Source organism: Microcebus murinus, chromosome 1 (assembly GCF_040939455.1).
Source record: "Microcebus murinus isolate Inina chromosome 1, M.murinus_Inina_mat1.0, whole genome shotgun sequence".
NCBI classification, from domain to species: domain Eukaryota; kingdom Metazoa; phylum Chordata; class Mammalia; order Primates; family Cheirogaleidae; genus Microcebus; species Microcebus murinus.
This window is the reverse complement of record NC_134104.1, coordinates 125,311,463-125,330,558: the sequence shown is the minus strand read 5'-3', so window position 1 is coordinate 125,330,558 and position 19,096 is coordinate 125,311,463. Positions and strand designations below refer to the sequence as shown.

At 40.6% G+C, this 19,096-nt stretch overlaps 1 protein-coding gene and 1 pseudogene across 1 annotated transcript; both read left to right on the top strand.

The window, feature by feature from the left end:
* The first annotated feature begins 5 nt into the window (after positions 1-5).
* METTL6 (methyltransferase 6, tRNA N3-cytidine) lies at positions 6-14,623 on the top strand. The gene is made up of 6 exons (XM_076005446.1): positions 6-184; positions 995-1,368; positions 2,180-2,314; positions 7,432-7,602; positions 11,848-11,989; positions 13,867-14,623. Exons 2-6 carry the CDS (start codon positions 1,144-1,146, stop codon positions 14,046-14,048), a joined length of 855 nt encoding a protein of 284 aa, XP_075861561.1. The 5' UTR covers positions 6-184; positions 995-1,143; the 3' UTR covers positions 14,049-14,623.
* A 164-nt stretch (positions 14,624-14,787) lies between these two features.
* Positions 14,788-15,557, top strand: LOC105872732 (large ribosomal subunit protein uL6 pseudogene; annotated as a pseudogene).
* The last annotated feature ends 3,539 nt before the right edge of the window (positions 15,558-19,096 follow it).

The window sequence follows — 19,096 nt, the reverse complement described above, 5'->3', positions numbered from 1 at the left end:
GGGACTTCCGGCGTCGGGGAGGAACTTCCGGGTTCCTAGCGGAAGTGGCGGGGGCGGTACCATGGCAAAAGAATTCCTCCGGGAGAATCCCAATTCGAGGTCTTTATGCCTGGCTTGTCCAGTTTCAGGCTTTGTCCCCAGCTGCTTCCAAATTCTGCCTCCTAGGCCTGGGCCCAGCTACGGGGTGAGTACGCCCGGCCCTACCCCTAGAGATGAATTCAGAAACTGATGACGGTGAGCCCAGAGCGTGGCTGACTAGGTTAACGCAGGTCTGATAGCCAACATGGGCTGCCCTCTGCGGGCCCTAGGGGCCTGTGCAGCCTAGTTTATCCCGAGTGTGCTGAGAGAGGTGGATCCTAGGGACCTTAGCCTCGCGCCTACCAGCTCTTTTCCTCCACTTCGCGCGGTGATGGCGGTGCGAGGGCTTCAGTCCCTGGGAAAGCGACGCCTTTTCTGGTTCGTGCGACAGCCTCTTGTGAGTGCGCTCAGAAACTGAGGCCGCTCAGGTTCAGTGACATATCCCCTGAAAAAACAGAGCTCCTGCCCTTGGGAAACAATGACCCCACTTCTGTCTGGCAATTGACTACAGCTTCCAGTTCGGGCCGCTGTTGTGGTTTTTAAGTCACCCCTTTCAGGGACCCCGGAAATTGATGAGTATTTTCTCCTCAGGGTTTCTCAGTCAGTTCGTGGAAGGGTCCTTTTTATCTTTCCTAAACTAAACCGATTTATTGTAATAGTTGGCTCATTTGGGTTTGAATGCATGGTTAGATGCATGAGACAATCCTGAGCACTGAATATAACCTCTGAAGGTAGGGACTGTGACTTGTTGTCTTTGTGACCTCTCCTCGCATTAACAGGCAGGATTTTTCTTAGGGTCAGCATCTGGTAAATGTTTGGTGAATTGAACCCAGCGTCTTAACTGTTGTAGAACTGCTAACTCAGTGTGCTGAACTGATCTAGAACCACTAAACAGAATCTCATTCTTTTTCTTTAGAAGCACCCTGTGCTATCTGAGGCGTGAAATCCACCTGAGGAAACGTATCAGAGAAAACCCTGTGTCTGCAGTGTCAGTATGGATTCCTCAGATTATTTAGGGATGGAGACTCTTTAGCAGTGTTAAATGAATTACCTTCCATTTATGAGATGGCTTCTTTGCAAAGAAAAGGGCTGCAGGCAAGGACTCTAAGCTATGAAGAAGAGGAGAAACTGAAAAGAGATCAAGCTTTGGTGTCTGATTTTAAACAACAAAAGTTGGAAAAAGAGGCTCAGAAGAACTGGGACCTTTTTTACAAAAGAAATAGCACTAATTTCTTCAAAGATAGACACTGGACCACCAGAGAATTTGAGGAGCTAAGATCATGTAGGGAGGTAAGCTAATATTCTACTTTATCTGAATTGTTCTTCCTTTAAAATGTGTAGAGGGGGATGCTTTATTGCATTCGCATGGCGTATGAACTAGAGAATTTATGAAGCCTGTCAAAATGCTTTGCACCTTAGCAGAGAAATGTACTGTTGGGTCTCAAGTAGTTTTTAGCAGTTTCTGGTTTAATACATAGGAAAGAGAATGTTATTGGGGCACTTTTTACCTCTTTAATGCTAATCTGAAAGTTGTAAACAGTAAATATTAAATTCAAGAGCCAGGTTCAGTGGCTTGGGACTATAGTCCCAGCTACTCTGAAGGCTGAGGCAGGAGGATTGCTTGAGCCCAGGAATTTGTGGCTGTAGTGTGTGATGATTGCACCTGTGATTAGCCACTGCATTACAGCCAGGGCAACACGGTGTGAGTCTCTGTCTCTTAAGTAAAAATAAATAAATAAATAAATTCATACTGAATGGCTTCAGTGACAGATTCAAAATAATAATAATCGTTAATGTTAGTGAACTATTTACTATGGCCCTTTTTTTTAAGAACTTTGCATGTGTTTTCTCATTTAAGCCTTCTAATATAATAACTCTGTGAAGTGTAAGTATTCGTACCGGTATTACCCCCATTTGCAGGTGAAATTGAGACAAAGCTATTTTAGTGATTCGCCCAAGAATAGAAATCAGGGGCAGGGAAGGAGCTGGGATTTGAGTGTAGGCAGTTTAACTCCAGAGCCTATTCAGTTAGCCATGAGTTTGGTTTGTTTCTTCATTATGCAAATATAATATACTGTAACTTTGGGTTCTCTTTCTCTAGTTTGAAGATCAAAAGTTGATAGTGCTTGAAGCTGGCTGTGGGGTTGGAAACTGTTTATTTCCACTTTTAGAAGAAGATGTGAATATCTTTGCTTATGCCTGTGATTTTTCTCCAAGAGCAGTTGAATATGTAAAGGTTGGTGCACCATCTATATATTCTGCTGTGTTTCTGTTTGACCTGCCCTCTACACCCGTTTGCCCAATTCCAGTCTTCCCTGGAGCTAACCAGCTGTGATCACCATGAATATAGTTTTCCTGTTCACCTACCTATACAGTACATATAGAAACAGGTTTATTCAAGAAAAGTAGGAAAAAATACCATAACACCACCCATATGCTTAACACCTTTTGCTTTATAGACTTTTTGCTGAACTATTTTAAAGTAAATTACAAACATAAAGACATTTCACTCCTAAATGTGTCTACACACATCTCCAAAAAAGAGGGCCTTTTTCTATATGACCGTAATAAGCTTGTCATATCTAACAAAAATAACTAATCCCCTAAGGTCATTCATTCCCATTCCAGATTTAGAGGTCCCCAAATAGTTCCAGGTGTCTTTTATTACTATTTTTAATCCAATCAAGGGCTACCTCTTAACTCTTCCATTGCATCCTTTAAATCTCCTTAACCTAAAATACTCCTGCTCTACCCTTTACCTTTTTCCTCATTTACAGTGAGTTCTTGGAGAGATCAAGGCAATTTTCTATCATAAAGTCCCATGTTTCAGATTGATCAGATTGTTTCTTTTTTTTTTTTTTTTTCTGTAGACACAGAACATACTTCTACAGAGATCAGATTGTTTCTTTATGTTATTATTTAGCTTATTCCTCTATCTTTTTGTATTTCTTGTAAATTAGAAGTTAAATTTAAGTCAGGCAAAATATTTTTGTCAAAAATACTTTAATAGGTGATGTTGTATCTTGCATATTACATCCTGACAGGAGGCAATACTGTCCAGTGATCTCACTATAAATGATATTAATTTTGACCATAGGGTTAAGGTAGTAACTGCCTAAGTCCCCTGTTGTAAAAAATGTTTCCCTTTTGCCATTAACAAATATGTGGGGGACACTTCTGGCAACATGCAAATATCTAATTCCCCATTAGCTTTTCACAATTTTAGCATTCATTAGAACTTTTTTTAAATTATAGTGGTATCACACTTACTATAACTTTCTTAGCATTAGTGTATCTTAGTTTTTTATTTTAGCACATGTAGATTTTATTTACCTGCTATAGTGTTCCATAGAATGAATATACCATACTTTAACAATTGCCCTGTTGATATTCATTTGAATCACTTCTAATTCTTTGCTCTTACAAATAGGGTTAATGTGACCAGCATCGTACACGTACTTCCCAAAACAGTATGTGCACATTTTTCTGTGATGAGTAATGGAAGAAGTAGAATTCCTTGGAAGAAGAAAATAAAATTTAATTTATCTATTAAATTTTAATAGATAATGTCAAGTTTCCTTCTAAAAAGATCGTATCAATTTATAATTTCACCAATAATATAAAGGTACCTTTTTCTCTATTTCCTCAATATTTGATACTAGTCTTTTTTATATTAATATTTACTAATTTTATGGGCAGAAAATAATGTCTCCATATTTTAATTTGTTTTTTTCCAAATTACCAGCGAGGTTAAACTAACTTATAATAGGTAAATAGTGTTAGTTACCTGTGAGTTCCTTTATTCCACATGTTTATTGAGAGCTTAATGTGTGTCAGTCACTATCCTAAGAACTAGGGGTAAGCAGTGAACAGACAAAAATCCTTGCCCATGTGAAGCTTATATTATAGTAGGAATTGTCCCTTTATGACCTTTGTCCATTTTTCTATTGGTTTGTCATTTCCTTTCTTATTTTCAGAATATATTTGAATATTCTGATATATACATTGCAAACATTTCTTCCAGTTCATTCAGCATTGTTTTATGGTACCTCTTCTCTTTCATGGGATTTAAATTATCATGTCAAATATATTAATCTTTTCCCTTTGAGGTGCTTATGTTTTATATCTTGTTTAGGAGTTCTTTACTCCTAGGATGTAGACACAATCACCTATACATTTTTTTTTTTTTTTTTTGAGACAGAGTCTCACTCTGTTGCCCGGGCTAGAGTGCCGTGGCATCAGCCTAACTCACAGCAACCTCCAGCTCCTGGGCTCAAGCAACCCTACTGCCTCAGCCTCCCAAGTAGCTGGGACTACAGGCATGCGCCACTATGCCTGGCTAATTTTTTCTATATATTTTTAGTTGTCCAGCTAATTTCTTTCTATTTTTAGTAGAGACGGAGTCTCACTCTTGCTCAGGCTGGTCTTGAACTCCTGAGCTCAAACAATCCGCCCACCTCGTCCTCCCAGAGTGCTAGGATTACAGGCATGAGCGCTGGGCCCAGCCTTAATCATAGTTATTTTAAATACCCTAACTTTTAGTTCCAACATCTGTGTCATATTTGAGTCTGGCTCTGATGATTATTGCTTTTTCTCTTCAGATGTATTTTTTCTTGCCTTTTGGTATACCTTGCATTTTTTGGTTGAAACAGGGCAGTTGATACTGAGGTAATAGAGATTTGTAATAATGTAGTCAGGAGTTGCACTGTGTTTGAAGTCTGTTGTTGCTACAGTTATCTGTGAGGTTTGTCATTGCTGTGGTACCAGAGACTTCAAACTCCTCTTGGACTTTGTTTTTGTCTCCCTTTTTGGTTTGGGGTCTTCTCTTTGTGGTGTGTCCCCAAAAGGGTCAGTCTGTTGCAGCTCTCCCAGCTGCATTACTGTTGTTGGACACTGGTTGGTGGAGTGTCTCGGGGAGGGGATTGTTCTCTACTGTTCTGCTTCTCCATTTTCGAACTGTACGGTGGGCCTGTGTCTCAAGGGTGTGGCCTTCACAAGTGTTTCTATCTCCAAGAATAAAGCTTTTCTCCTGCGTTTCTCCCCCAGCTGCAGGAGTTATTCACCAGTGTCCTCTGCTATGATCTTGAGGCTGTTCTCCCTGCAGATAAGGACTAAGTCTGGGCAGAACAGTTCCTTTCTCCTAGCTGCAGTGGTATTCCACCAGTGCCCTTAGGCTACAGGCCTCAGCTAATCTCTCCCCTCTAGATTCAGCCTTTTCTTCCTTAAAGGAGAAGAGAAAGGCCCACACTGGAAAGAGCACCATCCTCTGTGTGAGGGCCTGGGTGATATTTCTGGTGGAAATACCTGCAGAGGGGTGGGAACATCCCTGTGAAGTCTAATGGCCATACTTGGTCTCCAACCATCTGTCAACTTTCTAGTTTTATCTTTCCACTCTGGAGGCTTTGGCCTCAGGTAAGCAAGTGCTTGGATCCTGTGTCTCCCTAAGAGTGCCTGTCTTTTTCCAAATTTTAGGATGGCGGTGCGTTGTTTTTTTTGTTGTTTTTTTCTTTTTTTTCTGTTGTTTTTTTCTTTTTTTTCTTTGAGACAGGGTCTTGCTCTGTCAGCCAGGATGGAGTACAGTGGTGCAATAATAACTCACCACACCTTGAACTCAAGTAGTCCTCCCACCTCAGCCACCTGAGTAGCTGGGACTACAGGCAGGCACCACTACACCTGACTAAGTTTTTTTATTTTTGGTAGAGAAGGAGTCTCACTTGTTGCCCAGGCTTGACCTCTGTTCTTCTAGGTTCACAGAAAAGTTATTACTTTACTTTCTGTTCTGTTTTTTCTTGTTAAGGATGGGAGCTGTGTCTTTCCACTTTTATATACATCTCTTGGCTGAAATTGGGAGTCCTTTAATGCATATGAGTAGCCAATTATCCTTTAATTCAAATGGGTAGCCAGTTGTCTGAACACAATAAATTGAATGAGAAATTAATTTTTTCTCATTGATAATTGCCACCTTTATTATCTACCTTTTAATCTAATTGTCACCTTTATCTTATGGAAAATACTAAATTCCTGTGTGTGTGTGTGTGTGTGTGTGTGTGTAGTATACACAGGTGAGTGTTGAGGACTCTATTCAGTGATCTATATGTCCCCATTCTCAAATCACATTGTTGTATTACTACATTTTATAATATGTTTTGATGTCTAGTAGTGTACTTCCTCCTTCATTCTTCTGTTGTTCTTCCTTTTATTTAAAAATTGACTTGGCTATTCCTAAAGATTTTTACTTCCTGAAGAATTAGATTCACCTTTTCAAGTTTCTGGAAAACTATTGGGATTCATTTGAGATTACATTGGATTTATAAGTGAAATTATGGGTAGAATTGACATCTTGTCAGTGTTAATTTTCCCACCCAGGCAAGGGTGGTGGCTCATGCCTGTAATCGGAGCACTCTGGGAAGGCCAAGGTGGAAGGATGGCTCAAGGTTAGGAGTTCCAGACCAGCCTGAGCAAGAGCAAGACCCCGTCTCTACTAAAAATAGAAAGAAATTAGCTGGACAACTAAAAATATATAGAAAAAAAATTAGCCAGGTGTGGTGGCACATGCCTGTGGTCCCAGCCACTCAGGAGACTGAGTCAGGAGAATTGGTTGAGCCCAGGAGTTTGAGGTTGCTGTGAGCTAGGTTGATGCCATGGAACTCTAGCCTGGGTAACAGAGCAAGAATCTGTCTCAAAAAAAAAAAAAAATTCCCACAAACTATATTTATTTCAGGTCCTCATTTACATGAAGATATTTAATATTTTTATTCATAATACACTTACACATATGTTGAAGCCTACCAACTAAAATGTTCTAGGAACACACAGTCAAAAAAGATTAAGTTTATTTAGCTTGCTGCATCAAGGAAAAATACACCCCAGTAGAACTGTGGGAGCATCTCTTTTTTTTTTTCTTTTAATTTTTTATTTTTCTTTCTTAATTTTCCATGCTAGTGAGGTTGATGGGAGCATCTCAGTAAGGAGAGTTTGCAGGTATTCTCACAGCCTATAGTTTTGTAGTGGATGATTTAAAGAAGGATTAAGGAAGCAGAGGGCAGTTTTGGACTATCATCCCTCTGGAAATATATGCTTCTAAAATGTTCAGTTTTGGATATGTAATAGGCTATATTCTATCCTTTGTTAAAAGTGATTACTAAAATGAAATATTGCCCCTTGTAGTGATATTGAATATTACATGCTTTATATGCAAATGACTTAGTATTCAGTTTTATCCAGTAACAAAGTGATTGCTCATTTTTATGCAGCAGTACACAAATGGAAATATTAAATAGGATGCTATATTTTTCTATATGTATCAGCATAGTGGTTGTGTTAAAATTCATTTGTGTTTTTTCCCCTCTCTAGCAAAATCCTTTGTATAACACAGAAAGATGCAAGGTATTCCAGTGTGATCTGACTAAAGATGACCTGCTAGATCATATTCCACCAGAGTCCGTGGATGTTGTCTTGTTGATATTTGTGCTTTCAGCTGTTCACCCTGATAAAATGCACCTTGTCCTACAAAATGTTTACAAGGTCAGTAGTTCGGGGCCTGCGCTTAAGGGTTGGAGAATCCTAATTTCTTGCTCACCTTTCCTCTGAGGCTCATGTACTGTTGCCTAGGTACACATAGTCTCTCCATTCTCATTAGGTAAGCTTTGTAGTCAGTATGTAGAAAGGAGTTCTCTGGCATAACATCCACCCTAAATTCTGATTTGTGACAGTGCTATTGCTGCTCTTCAGAAAGGTTGGCCAGCCCTGGAGCAAGGATGATTTTGCATTTACCTGGGATCCGAGGAGCCCTGCTGTAAGATGAGAGGAAATATGGTTTAGTGGTCAAGGGCACATGGGCTGGGTCCTGTATCTCCCTGAGGACACCTGTCTCTCTCCATATTTTAGGGTGGTGGGTTGTTCTGTGACTCCTTTTTAGACAGGGTCTTGCTCAGTTGTCCAGGATAGAGTACAGTGGTGCAATCACATAGCTCACCACAACCTCAAACTCCTGAGTCCGAGCAGTCCTCCTACCTCAGCCTCCTGAGTAGCAGGGAGTCAGAGTGCCTAGTTTTAAAGCCTGGCTTCACCACTTAGGCAAGTTCCTTTACCTCTCTGAGCCTCAGTTTCTTTACCAGTAAAATGTTGAGGTAATAATTCTCAGATGCTAGGATTGGGGTAGATTAAATGAGATAGGTATAAAGTGCTTAGCACAATGCCTAGAACATGGTAAGTGCTCTTTAAAAGCCAGCCATTATTATTGTTACTACCATCATAATTGTGAATAGACTGGGGAGACCCAAACTGCCATGGCCACCAGGAGGCTGCTCTAGCACTCAGGAAGTAAAAGCTTTACTCATTAGTCATGTGATTGAAGATAAGCCACCTCACCTTCCATCTCTGAGCCTCAGCTTCCTTGTCTGTAAAATGGAAGTGTCTCTCACACACAAGGTGGTTATGAGATGCAGATAAGATCATGTATGAGTGCTGCAATGGAAGCTCTCCGACCTATATAAACAACTGGTAGCAGTATTGGTTAATTTAAAAAAGTCATCTAAATCAAGATATCACTCAAAATGGTACTTAACTTAAAACATATTATTATAACTTAATAATCTATAAATATTTGTTCATCAATCTTTTGATGTGGGGCTAAGGTCTTGTCTTTAAGTATAAGACCGTTGATCATCTTTCTTACATAAGCCACCCACATAATAGAGTTTTGGTTTCTTTAAAAGCGGAGCAAAGGCCAGGCACCATGGCTCATGCCTGTAATCCTAGCTCTCTGGGAGGCCAAGGTGTGAGGATCACTTGAGATCAGGAGTTCAAGACCAGCCTTAGCAAGAGCAAAACCCAATCTCTACCAAAATAGAAAAAAATTTAGCCAGGCGTGGTGGTGAATGCCTGTAGTTCCAACTACTCAGGAGGCTGAGGCAGGAAGATTGCTTAAACACCAGAGTTTGATGTTGCAGTGAGCTATGATGACACCACTATACTCTAACTGGGGCAATAGAGCAAGACTCTGTCTCAAAAAAAGAAAAAAAAAAGTGAAGCAAGAACTTAAAAAACAGGCAGGGCGCGGTGGCTCACGCCTGTAATTCTAGCACTCTGGGAGGCCGAGGTGGGAGGATGGCTCAAGGTCAGGAGTTCGAAACCAGCCTGAGCAAGAGCGAGACCCCATCTCTACTAAAAATAGAAAGAAATTAATTGGCCAACTAATGTATATAGAAAAAAAAATTAGCCAGGCATGGTGGTGCATGCCTGTAGTCTCAGCTACTTGAGAGGCTGAGGCAGAAGGATGCTTAAGCCCAAGAGATTGAGGTTGCTGTGAGCTAGGCCAATGCCATGGCACCACTCACTCTAGCCTAGACAACAAGGTGAGACTGTCTCAAAAAAATATATCAATCAATCAATCCAAGCACAACTGGTGTAAGCAATCTTGGGAACAAAGACAAGTGGCTGATGGTGAACATGCAGCTCTTCTGGGGCACTAAAGTGCAAGGGTGCGTGTTCTAGAAAGCTTCCAAGGTTCAACTACTCGAGTCATGGGCTTCATGGAGGAAAGTAACCCTGGAACTGATAGCAGTGACAATAAGGGATAGAGGGTAATGTAGTGTGATGACAGGAGATTCAGAGTTAGGGGTTTAGAAAGGGGAAAGGAAAATGCACAGAAAATAGCAATGAGGAGTGAGGAGAACACTAGCCCTGTTACCAGGTCCTGTGGTACAAGGGTAATAGGAGAAAACACAGCCATGACTTGAGAGGTTGTCAGGGAAACAGTGTCCTCAGGGTACAGTCAGGTTTCTGTGAGCACTAAGAATGTGAAGGGAACATCCAGAAGAGGTGGTGGATACTAGTGATTTCACTAATGAAGAGTTTCAGGTATTAGGGAGGAGTGGAAGAAAGACTATCCAGAGCTTTATGAGGACAAGATTGCCCACCATCAGAACTTCTCTTCAGCATTCTACTGGGAGTGCTAGTCAGCTCAAAACATACAAGAAAAAGAAAATATTTAAGGATAAGAAAGAAAGAAAACAAAACTTACATGTGCATAAAATATCAGAAAATATAAAAGAGTTGTAAAAGCTTAAGATGAATGTACTTAATTTCACAGAACTACATACTTAAAATGGTTAAAATGGTAAATTATATATATATATATATATACACATATATATATATATTTTAACACACAAGAAAAGAGCAACATGGCCAGGCATGGTGGCTTACACCTGTAATCCCAGCACTTTGAGTGGCTGAGGCAGGAGGATTGCTAAAGGCCAGGAATTCAAGACAGCCTGAGCAACATAGTGAGACCCCATCTCTACAAAAAAAAAATAGAAAAATTAGCCAGGTATGGTAGTACACAACTGTAGTCCCAGTATGAGGTTACCGTAAGCTATAATTGTCCACTGCACTCCAGCCTGGGCAACAGATTGAGACCCTGTTTCAAAAAAAAATAAAATGATTTAATAATGCCCCTTTTGAAGTTCCTTCTCATTTGGTAGTGTTATATAGTTTGAAAGAATTTTCACACAAAAAGCAAGTGTCACAATGTCTACCCGTTTTCATTCTGAAAAGCATATGGCTGTTTGCTTTGTAAGATGGGGGCAGTTGTGCATACACCCTGTGAATCTTGCCTTCTAATTTTTGAGACACCTATTCTCTGACATCGTATCTCTGAAAAGCTTTCTTTTGGGACTCACCACTTGGTCCTGACAATCTCCTTCCCTAAACTATTGCACTCTGGCCTGAGGATTCACTCTTCATATCAAGAATTCCAGCACAGTGGGTTACCCCTCTCCCTCCCTTCTGAGCCTCACTATCTGTTCTGATTTTTTGTTTGTTTGTTTTAAGGAGGGGTTGTTTGTTTATTTGTTTTGTTTTTTAGGAGATGAGCCTCACTCTGTCACCCAGGCTGGAGTGCAGTGGCTCAATCATAGCCCACTGCAGCCTCAAACTCCTGGGCTCAAGCAATCCTGAGTAGCTGGGATTACAGGCACAAGCCACCATGCCCAACTGAGCCTTTCTTTTCTTATTTTTAGTGTGAATGGAGTGATACTACCTACCTAACCCTCCCATGACTAACAAAAATCTCTGATTCTCCAGTATGAGACCTTTAGAACTAAGTGTGAGTCCTGGTCCTGACTCCCCTGACTTAATAGCTAATATGTGATCATGGGCAGATCACTTAAATTTTTCAAATGTCAGTTTCCCCGTTTCATGTAAGGATAATAATCACACTCCTTCCTCCTAGAATTGAGTGAAAATACAGTGAGAAAATGTCTGGTAAGCTGTCAAGTGCTAGGCATGTATCCAGTTATTAGCACATTGATTGAGCTATACATTATTGTAGCACAGTGAAACCAGAGCTGGCACTCAGAATGAGGAATACCAGCCCAAATCAGTAAAAAGCCAAAATGACATCCTGTTTTTTTAAAGAGACAATTGAATACTAGGAGATGAGGCTAATAACATATGGGAGAAAGTGGGGATGAGGATAAGACTGTTTCGTTTATTGTCTTTAACATTTTAATTGTATGACACTGGACATTCCAGAGTGCTCTTGGAGGTAGGTGCTCAAGAAGTGTCTCCAATAGTAAGGGCCCTGCCAAGTCTTCCTGTCCCTTTGACTAGCAGGCCCTTTTTCCTTCATATTATGAATATGTCAGTCTGACCCCTTTCATAATCATCACAAATCTAAGTTATTTTAATTCCTAACTTGATCAGATTTTATTTTATTTGACTGGGTTCTCCAGCGTTGACGTGCAACCTGCTTTTGTTTCATAGGTATTAAAACCAGGCAAAAGCGTCTTATTTCGTGACTATGGGCTATATGATCATGCCATGCTTAGGTTTAAAGCTGGCAGCAAACTTGGAGAAAACTTTTATGTTAGACAAGATGGAACCAGATCGTATTTTTTTACTGATGGTAAGATGAATGGAATCTAGCTTTAAGATGTTCTATTCTTTGTTTCTGTTTGTTTGATTGCATTATCACTGCAATGCTGGTTGGGGAGGGCTTGCGACTACACTTAGCACAGATCCACAGGCCCCTTGAACAAGCTGACGCCACTTATGTAGCACCTGGCCAGGCACAGACATGGCCCCTGCCCGTGGAGAGTTCACAAGCCTTCTCTGGTGACAGTGCCTGCCACATAGTTAACCTAGGTTGATAGACAGGCTTTGACATGCCACATGGATGCCTTGCCAGGAACTGTGCTCAAAAAAAGATGGAGGGTAAGTCAGGAACTGCTCTTTATCCAGTTAAAAATAAAGCAAATAGGACAGTATAATGCCTTGATATTACTTTCCTACAGCACAAAAGCAAGATACTTTTTTCTATAGACTTAATTGGATCTGTTTTTATACAAATTTGCTATAAAGTGGTATTTTAAATAGTCATTTTTGGTAAGAAAATAAACATTTTCTTCCAGTGTCTTGAACGTTAGTTTCAAGTCTACCTAATAATCTGGACCATGACATAATTACCTTCTTTTTTTTTTCTATGCTATTACCTGTGATCAAAGATAATTACCTTCTTTTTTTTTTTTTTTTAACACTAACTTTATTTTTTATTTTTTTTCTATATATGTTAGTTGGCCAATTAATTTCTTTCTATTTATAGTAGAGACGAGGTCTCGCTCTTGCTCAGGCTGGTTTCGAACTCCTGACCTCAAGCGATCCGCCCGCCTCGGCCTCCCAGAGTGCTAGGATTACAGGCGTGAGCCACCGCGCCCGGCCAGATAATTACCTTCTTAAGCTCTGTTTTTACAATCATTTTTATTTCTTAAAATGAAATATTCTTCTAGATACTAAAATGAAACTAAAAATGAGTGATTACCATTAAAAAACTGTAAAATCATTAAAATGTGAGGTGAAAATTGAAAAGGTATTTTAATGTTTCTGATTCATAAAATCTGACTAAACCAATTATAAATAGTTGAGAAGATGCATTGATATCTGCAAAGTGCTTCATAGCACATTCTTTGGAGTGATGCTTTTAGTAAGAGTCCTGTTTCTACATAGTCATTTATTCTACTTATTTTATTTAACGTGTAGTGGTGTATTATTTGAGTTAAATTTACCTGAAAGTATATCACTATCAGGTGATTTTTTTCCACTCTCAAATCTTGTATGAATTTAGAATTTTGTTTCTTTTTACTCAGGCTTTTGTATTTGAGAACTGATGATAGGGCAGGATGAGTACACCAGATTGTCCTTTACTTCTTTCTGATTAAATTGTTTAACTGGAGATTTCTATTTGGGTGTAAGGTGAGAAGTAGGAATGTATTAGTTCCCAAAACAAAACCTTCTTTAAATTTTAGCACTAAAAAAAGAATGAAATAATGTCTTTTTTTGCAACTTGCATGGAACTAGAGGCCATTATCCTAAGTGAATTAACTCCAGAACAGAAAAACCAATGCCACATGTTCTCACTTATAAATGGGAGCTAAACTATGGCTACACAAGGATACACAGAGTGATATAATGAACGTTGGAGGCTCAAAAGTAGGGAGGGGAGGCTGGGAGCCAGGAAGGGATGAAAATTACGGCGTATACTTCTTGGATGGTGGGTACACCAAAGGCCCAGACTTCACCACTATATAATATATACACACATGTATATACTTGTACCCCCTAAAATCTATTAAAGGAGAGAGAGAGAAAGAAAGAAAATTTTTAACATTGAAGTTTTCATTTAAAAAAAAAAAATTAATCTAGGCCCTCTACCCTTCCTCCTTACTACTGCAAAGCGAAGGTGATGTTGTTACAACTTTGAGCATTGTTGACCTGCTTGTCTTACAGAATTCCTGGCTCAGCTCTTTATGGACACAGGTTATGAGGAAGTGGTGAATGAATATGTGTTTCGAGAGACGGTGAATAAAAAAGAAGGCCTGTGTGTGTCGAGAGTTTTCCTGCAGAGCAAATTTCAGAAGCCTCCAAAGAACCCAAGTCCTGTGACCCTGGACCTGAGACATAAGTCCTGACCTTTCATGATGGTGTTTTTGCCCCTTCTTGAAGAAGACCACTTAAAATCACTCTTTTTACTTTATATTTTTGTATTTTGATTTTTTAAATGAGCATATGCAGTAGTCCCCTATATCCACGGTTTCAGTTACCTGCGGTCAACTGTGGTAGTTATTTTTATTAATGTTTTGAGAGAGAACACATTCACATAACATTTATTACAGTATATTATAATTGTTCTATTTTATTTTTAGTTGTTACCTAATTTACATATTAAACTTTACCATAGCTATGTGCACATAGGGAAAAACATTGTATATATAAGAAATATATAGAGTTTGGTGCTATCCACCGATTTCTGGTATCCACTGGAGGTCTTCAGATGTATCCCCAGTGAATAAGGGGGACTACTATATGATTTTTGTATTAAAAAGTAGCAAGTTGTGTGTATTATAGAAATGTAGGCCAGGTGTAGTGGCTCACGCCTATAATCCTAGCCCTCTGGGAGGCTGAGGTGGGCAGATCGTTTGAGCTCAGGAGTTTGAGACCAGCCTCAGCAAGAGCGAGACCCTGTCTCTACTAAAAAAAAAAATAGGCTGGTCCAATGGTAGTGGGTTATCAGAACTTATTCACATTAGTGTCACTAAAGTTGGTATTCAACCCCCCACTGCTAAATTTGACTGGCTTTAAAAAAAATAAAAATAAAAAAAAAATAGAAAGAAATTAGCAGGACAACTAAAAAACATACATATAAAAAAATTCAGGGGGATACAAGAACGTGATGACGACAGATGCTGTCTCTTTGCCATATCTCCCGCGAGAATGAAGACCATTCTCAGCAATCAGACTGTCGACATTCCAGAAAATGTGGACATCACTCTTAAGGGACGTACAGTTATCGTGAAGGGTCCCAGAGGAACCCTGCGGAGGGACTTCAATCACATCAATGTAGAACTTAGTCTCCTTGGAAAGAAAAAGAAGAGGCTCCGGGTTGACAAATGGTGGGGAAATAGAAAGGAACTGGCTACTGTTCGCACTATTTGTAGTCATGTACAGAACATGATCAAGGGTGTCACACTGGGTTTCCGTTACAAGATGAGGTCTGTGTATGCTCACTTCCCCATCAATGTTGTTATCCAGAAGAATGGGTCTCTTGTTGAAATACGAAATTTCTTAGGTGAAAAATACATCTGCAGGGTTCGGATGAGGCCAGGTGTTGCTTGTTCAGTATCTCAAGCACAGAAAGATGAATTGATCCTCGAAGGAAATGACATTGAGCTTGTTTCAAATTCGGCTGCATTGATTCAGCAGGCCACAACAGTTAAAAACAAGGATATCAGAAAATTTTTGGATGGTATCTATGTCTCTGAAAAAGGAACAGTTCAGCAGGCTGATGAATAAGATCTAAGAGTTGTCCAGCCACATGAAGACACCACATGATTACTAAGATGTATTTGTAATTTTGATGGTGCAATAAAAGAGCTGTTGGTTTGGGAAAAAAAAAAAAAAAAAATTCAGGCATGGTGGTACATGCCTGCAATCCCAGCTACTCAGGAGGCTGAGGCAGAATGATTGCCTGATCCCAGGAGTTTGAGGTTGCTGTGAGCTGGCTGATGCCATGGCACTCTAGCCTGAGCAACAGATTGAGACCCTGTCTCAAAAAATAAATAAATAAAAAAAGAAATGCAAATAAAAGTTCAAAGCCTGAAAAGCAAAGAAAGTTTTATAGTATAACAGAATTTAGCCATGTTGTCTGCCTGTAAAATTCCACAAAGGAAAGCATAAGGACCCTGTAGCACTTTAGAGATCCTTGTCATTACTCATACAACTCTGAAAGTGTGCCTCCAGGCAGCATGTTAGACAACCCTGTAGAGAAATGAGGCCAATACGCTAAGACAAGACATTCCTATGTATTTTTAGCCTGAAGGATTGTTCCCTTCTCTTCCAGTGTCTCATATTTGCCTATTTTCCTCCCTTTTAGTTCATTTATGTACCTATTCAAGACCATTGTTCCACAGAAACCACTTTTGCTATTATGTCTCTGCTCCGGAACCCACTGTTGCCCTCTGCCTGATTCTTGAGACCTCCTATAGTTGAGCCAGTTCCTGGCCACACTGTTTGCCCTGGGAGAGAGGGGAAGGCCACAACCTATTCTTCCTGTGCAGTGCAATTTCTCTGGGAAGACTGCAACATCTAGTTAAGAGTTAGAATTTCATACATGTGCAATGGGTAAAAAAAAAAAGAGAATTTCAGAGTTGAGAGGGGCATTAGAATGGACTGTCCCAAGTCCCTGTTGGGAAATGAGGAAGCAGATGAGTGATGTGATGAGTCCAGAAATCACACAGCTAGTGTTGTGGTGGAGTATGGGGAAATCCCTTAGTTGGTCTGCTGACCTGTTTCCCAAGCATTGCCATATAATGACTTTAATTTTATGAAATAAAATCTAAATTCTTTTGATCTGGTCACAAAAGTTGATCCTGTAAGCCTTTATGTTTCTCTTTCTGCAGAAAACTGTTCATGAGACTGCTGTCTCGAGTCCGTGATGGGACTGCATGTGCAGTAAGCCTGGGCCCTTCAACCCCTGCCACACCTGGAGAGTAGGGATCCCGGTGGGACAGGGTCCCACTGCAATAGTCACGGCAGTTCTGTACAGTCAGAATAAATCCTACTGGCTCCTGGAGAGAAGGGGGATGGGCAGCAGGACTCAGCATGCTTGCTGGGTGTCCTGACTCTGCCATCTGTCCTCAACTTCTTGGGTGGGGCTGATGGAGGAAGCTAGAACAACCCCTACCTCTTGCTGGTCTGTTGCTTTGTATATTCTCTCCCCTTCGTTTGGAGGCTGGAAGATGGCTATTCCCAGTAAGAGCAAAACTGATATAGGAGTGGTATAGAATTTGTCCTTTACAGTGTTTTCTTCTGAAATTAACCTGGAAAGAAATGGGCCTATAGGGAGGCTCCTAGGCCTTCTCACAGAGTGAGGGTCAAGCCTTGTCCACGCCCAGCATCAGGCTTCCTCACATCAGTGCAGGGCTTTCTCCATAAGCCCCTCTGCCAGATGAGTCCCAGAGCCAGCTCCAGCCCACATGTTACCCAGCACCCCCTCCACAAGTCTTTTCACCTATATCTCCAATAAGTCTGACCAGTGTCACTTGGGTTTCAGTCATTAAGCTGGATAAAGATAAGCTATTCAAAGTACAAAAGTAGGGAGCAGTGTTATGTGATAGAATAGGTGTGGGCTTTTGTTTTCAGAAGTCATTTGGAATTTTAACCTAATTCCTTTAACCTGTTTGAACCTTGATTCCTCATTTGTAAGGAAATAGGCTAAAGGAAAAAAAGTTGAGGCCAGGAATAGGGTTAGCACACAAACTGCATCATCAGTGGTCTGATACATTTAAAAGATAAAATTACAAATTTGGCTTCCTAGTGGGTAGTGTAAAGAAGGAAACAAGATCTAATCCAGATTCTGTAAGATCAAACTGAGGCAGCTACTCAAGGAATCTTTCCCTTCAGTTCTTATAAAGAGAACACTAATATAGCAAACCACATTTTTAGTAACTTCACCACTAATAAATACAAGCGTCAAAACATTGTTTCTAATAATATTGCTTAATGTAAATATAACCCCAAATGACTAGTCTGTTATCTGTGGAGAGGACTGAAAGGAGATGGTCCAGGTAGGTTTTAGAATTCCTGGAAGACTGGTTGATGGAAACTTGGTCCTTCTGGCAATCTTCCATCAGTAGTGTTCTCCGCTGAGGTGGGTTTTTTTTTTTTTTTTTTTTTTTTGAGGCAGAGTCTCATTCTGTTGCCTGGGCTAGAGTGCCATGGCATCAGCCTAGCTCACAGCAACCTCAAACTCCTGGGCTCAAGCAATCCTTCTGTCTCAGCCTCCTGAGTAGCTGGAACTACAGGCATGTGCCACCATGCCTGGCTAATTTTTTCTATGTATTTTTAGTTGGCCAATTAATTTCTATTTTTAGTAGAGATGAGGTCTCGCTCCTGCTCAGGTTGGTCTCGAACTCCTGACCTTGAGTGTTCCACCCACCTCGGCCTCCCAGAGTGCTAGGATTACAGGCGGGAGCCACACCCGGCCTCCGTTGAGGGTTTGATGTGACTCCAGGAACCAGAGAGTCTAGGACTTGGGTTCTCAAATTACGGCCTGCAGGCCACATGCAGCCTGCCAGGACATTTATCCAGCCTGCCCGGTGTTTTTGCCACCGCTGCCTGTCCTGTGCAGCTGACTTGTCCGGGCCCACAGTGCGCATGTGTGGAATGTGAGCTGCACTCTCCAGTGGTCCTCCAACGGTCTGAGGGACAGTGAACTGGCCCCCTGTTTAAAAAGTTTGAGGACCCCTGGTAGGTTATCCTCTCTGAGAAGTGCAGGTATTGGGCAGACCACCTGGCCAAGAGTTAATGACTCCAAAGAAAGCAGAATGGGCTGGTGAAGACCTCTCTCTGCCGATAGTTGGCTGAGGGGACACCTGTGAATGGAGCCAACAGTTTCCTTCAAACAACTTGGAGTTGCCTCTACCACCAAGAGCAATTATGGCCTCAAATTCCTACCCCATAAAGCCAGGCTGTGAAAGTTTTCACTTAGAATATGTAAAGTTAGTTTAATAACATGCTGATCTCTGACACTGAGCAATGTTACCTCTCAGATATTTTTAAGATACAGTAAGACATAACTTTAAGATACATTGATTGCAAAATAAACTTATTAAATGAATGAAGTGACCTAGTCCATCAGTGGCTTTTGGGGGGATTTTTTGTTTTTGAGACAGGGTCTCATGCGATGCACAGGCTGTAAATGGTGGCTATTCACAGGTGCTATCAGCATACCATAGCTTCAAACCCCTAGGTTCAAGCAATCCTGCGTCAGCCTCCCAAGTAACTGGGACTATGGGTGTATGCCACTACACCCAGCAGTGCTTTAGCTATGAGCCAGCAGATTAGTATAATAAGTAAACGGAAAGGATTTTTTTTAAAGGTCAAACATAATAAAAACATGGTTTCAGTCCTATTGCTGCAATGTCCGGGTATTCATTCTCCCTGGGCACACTTCCCTGAG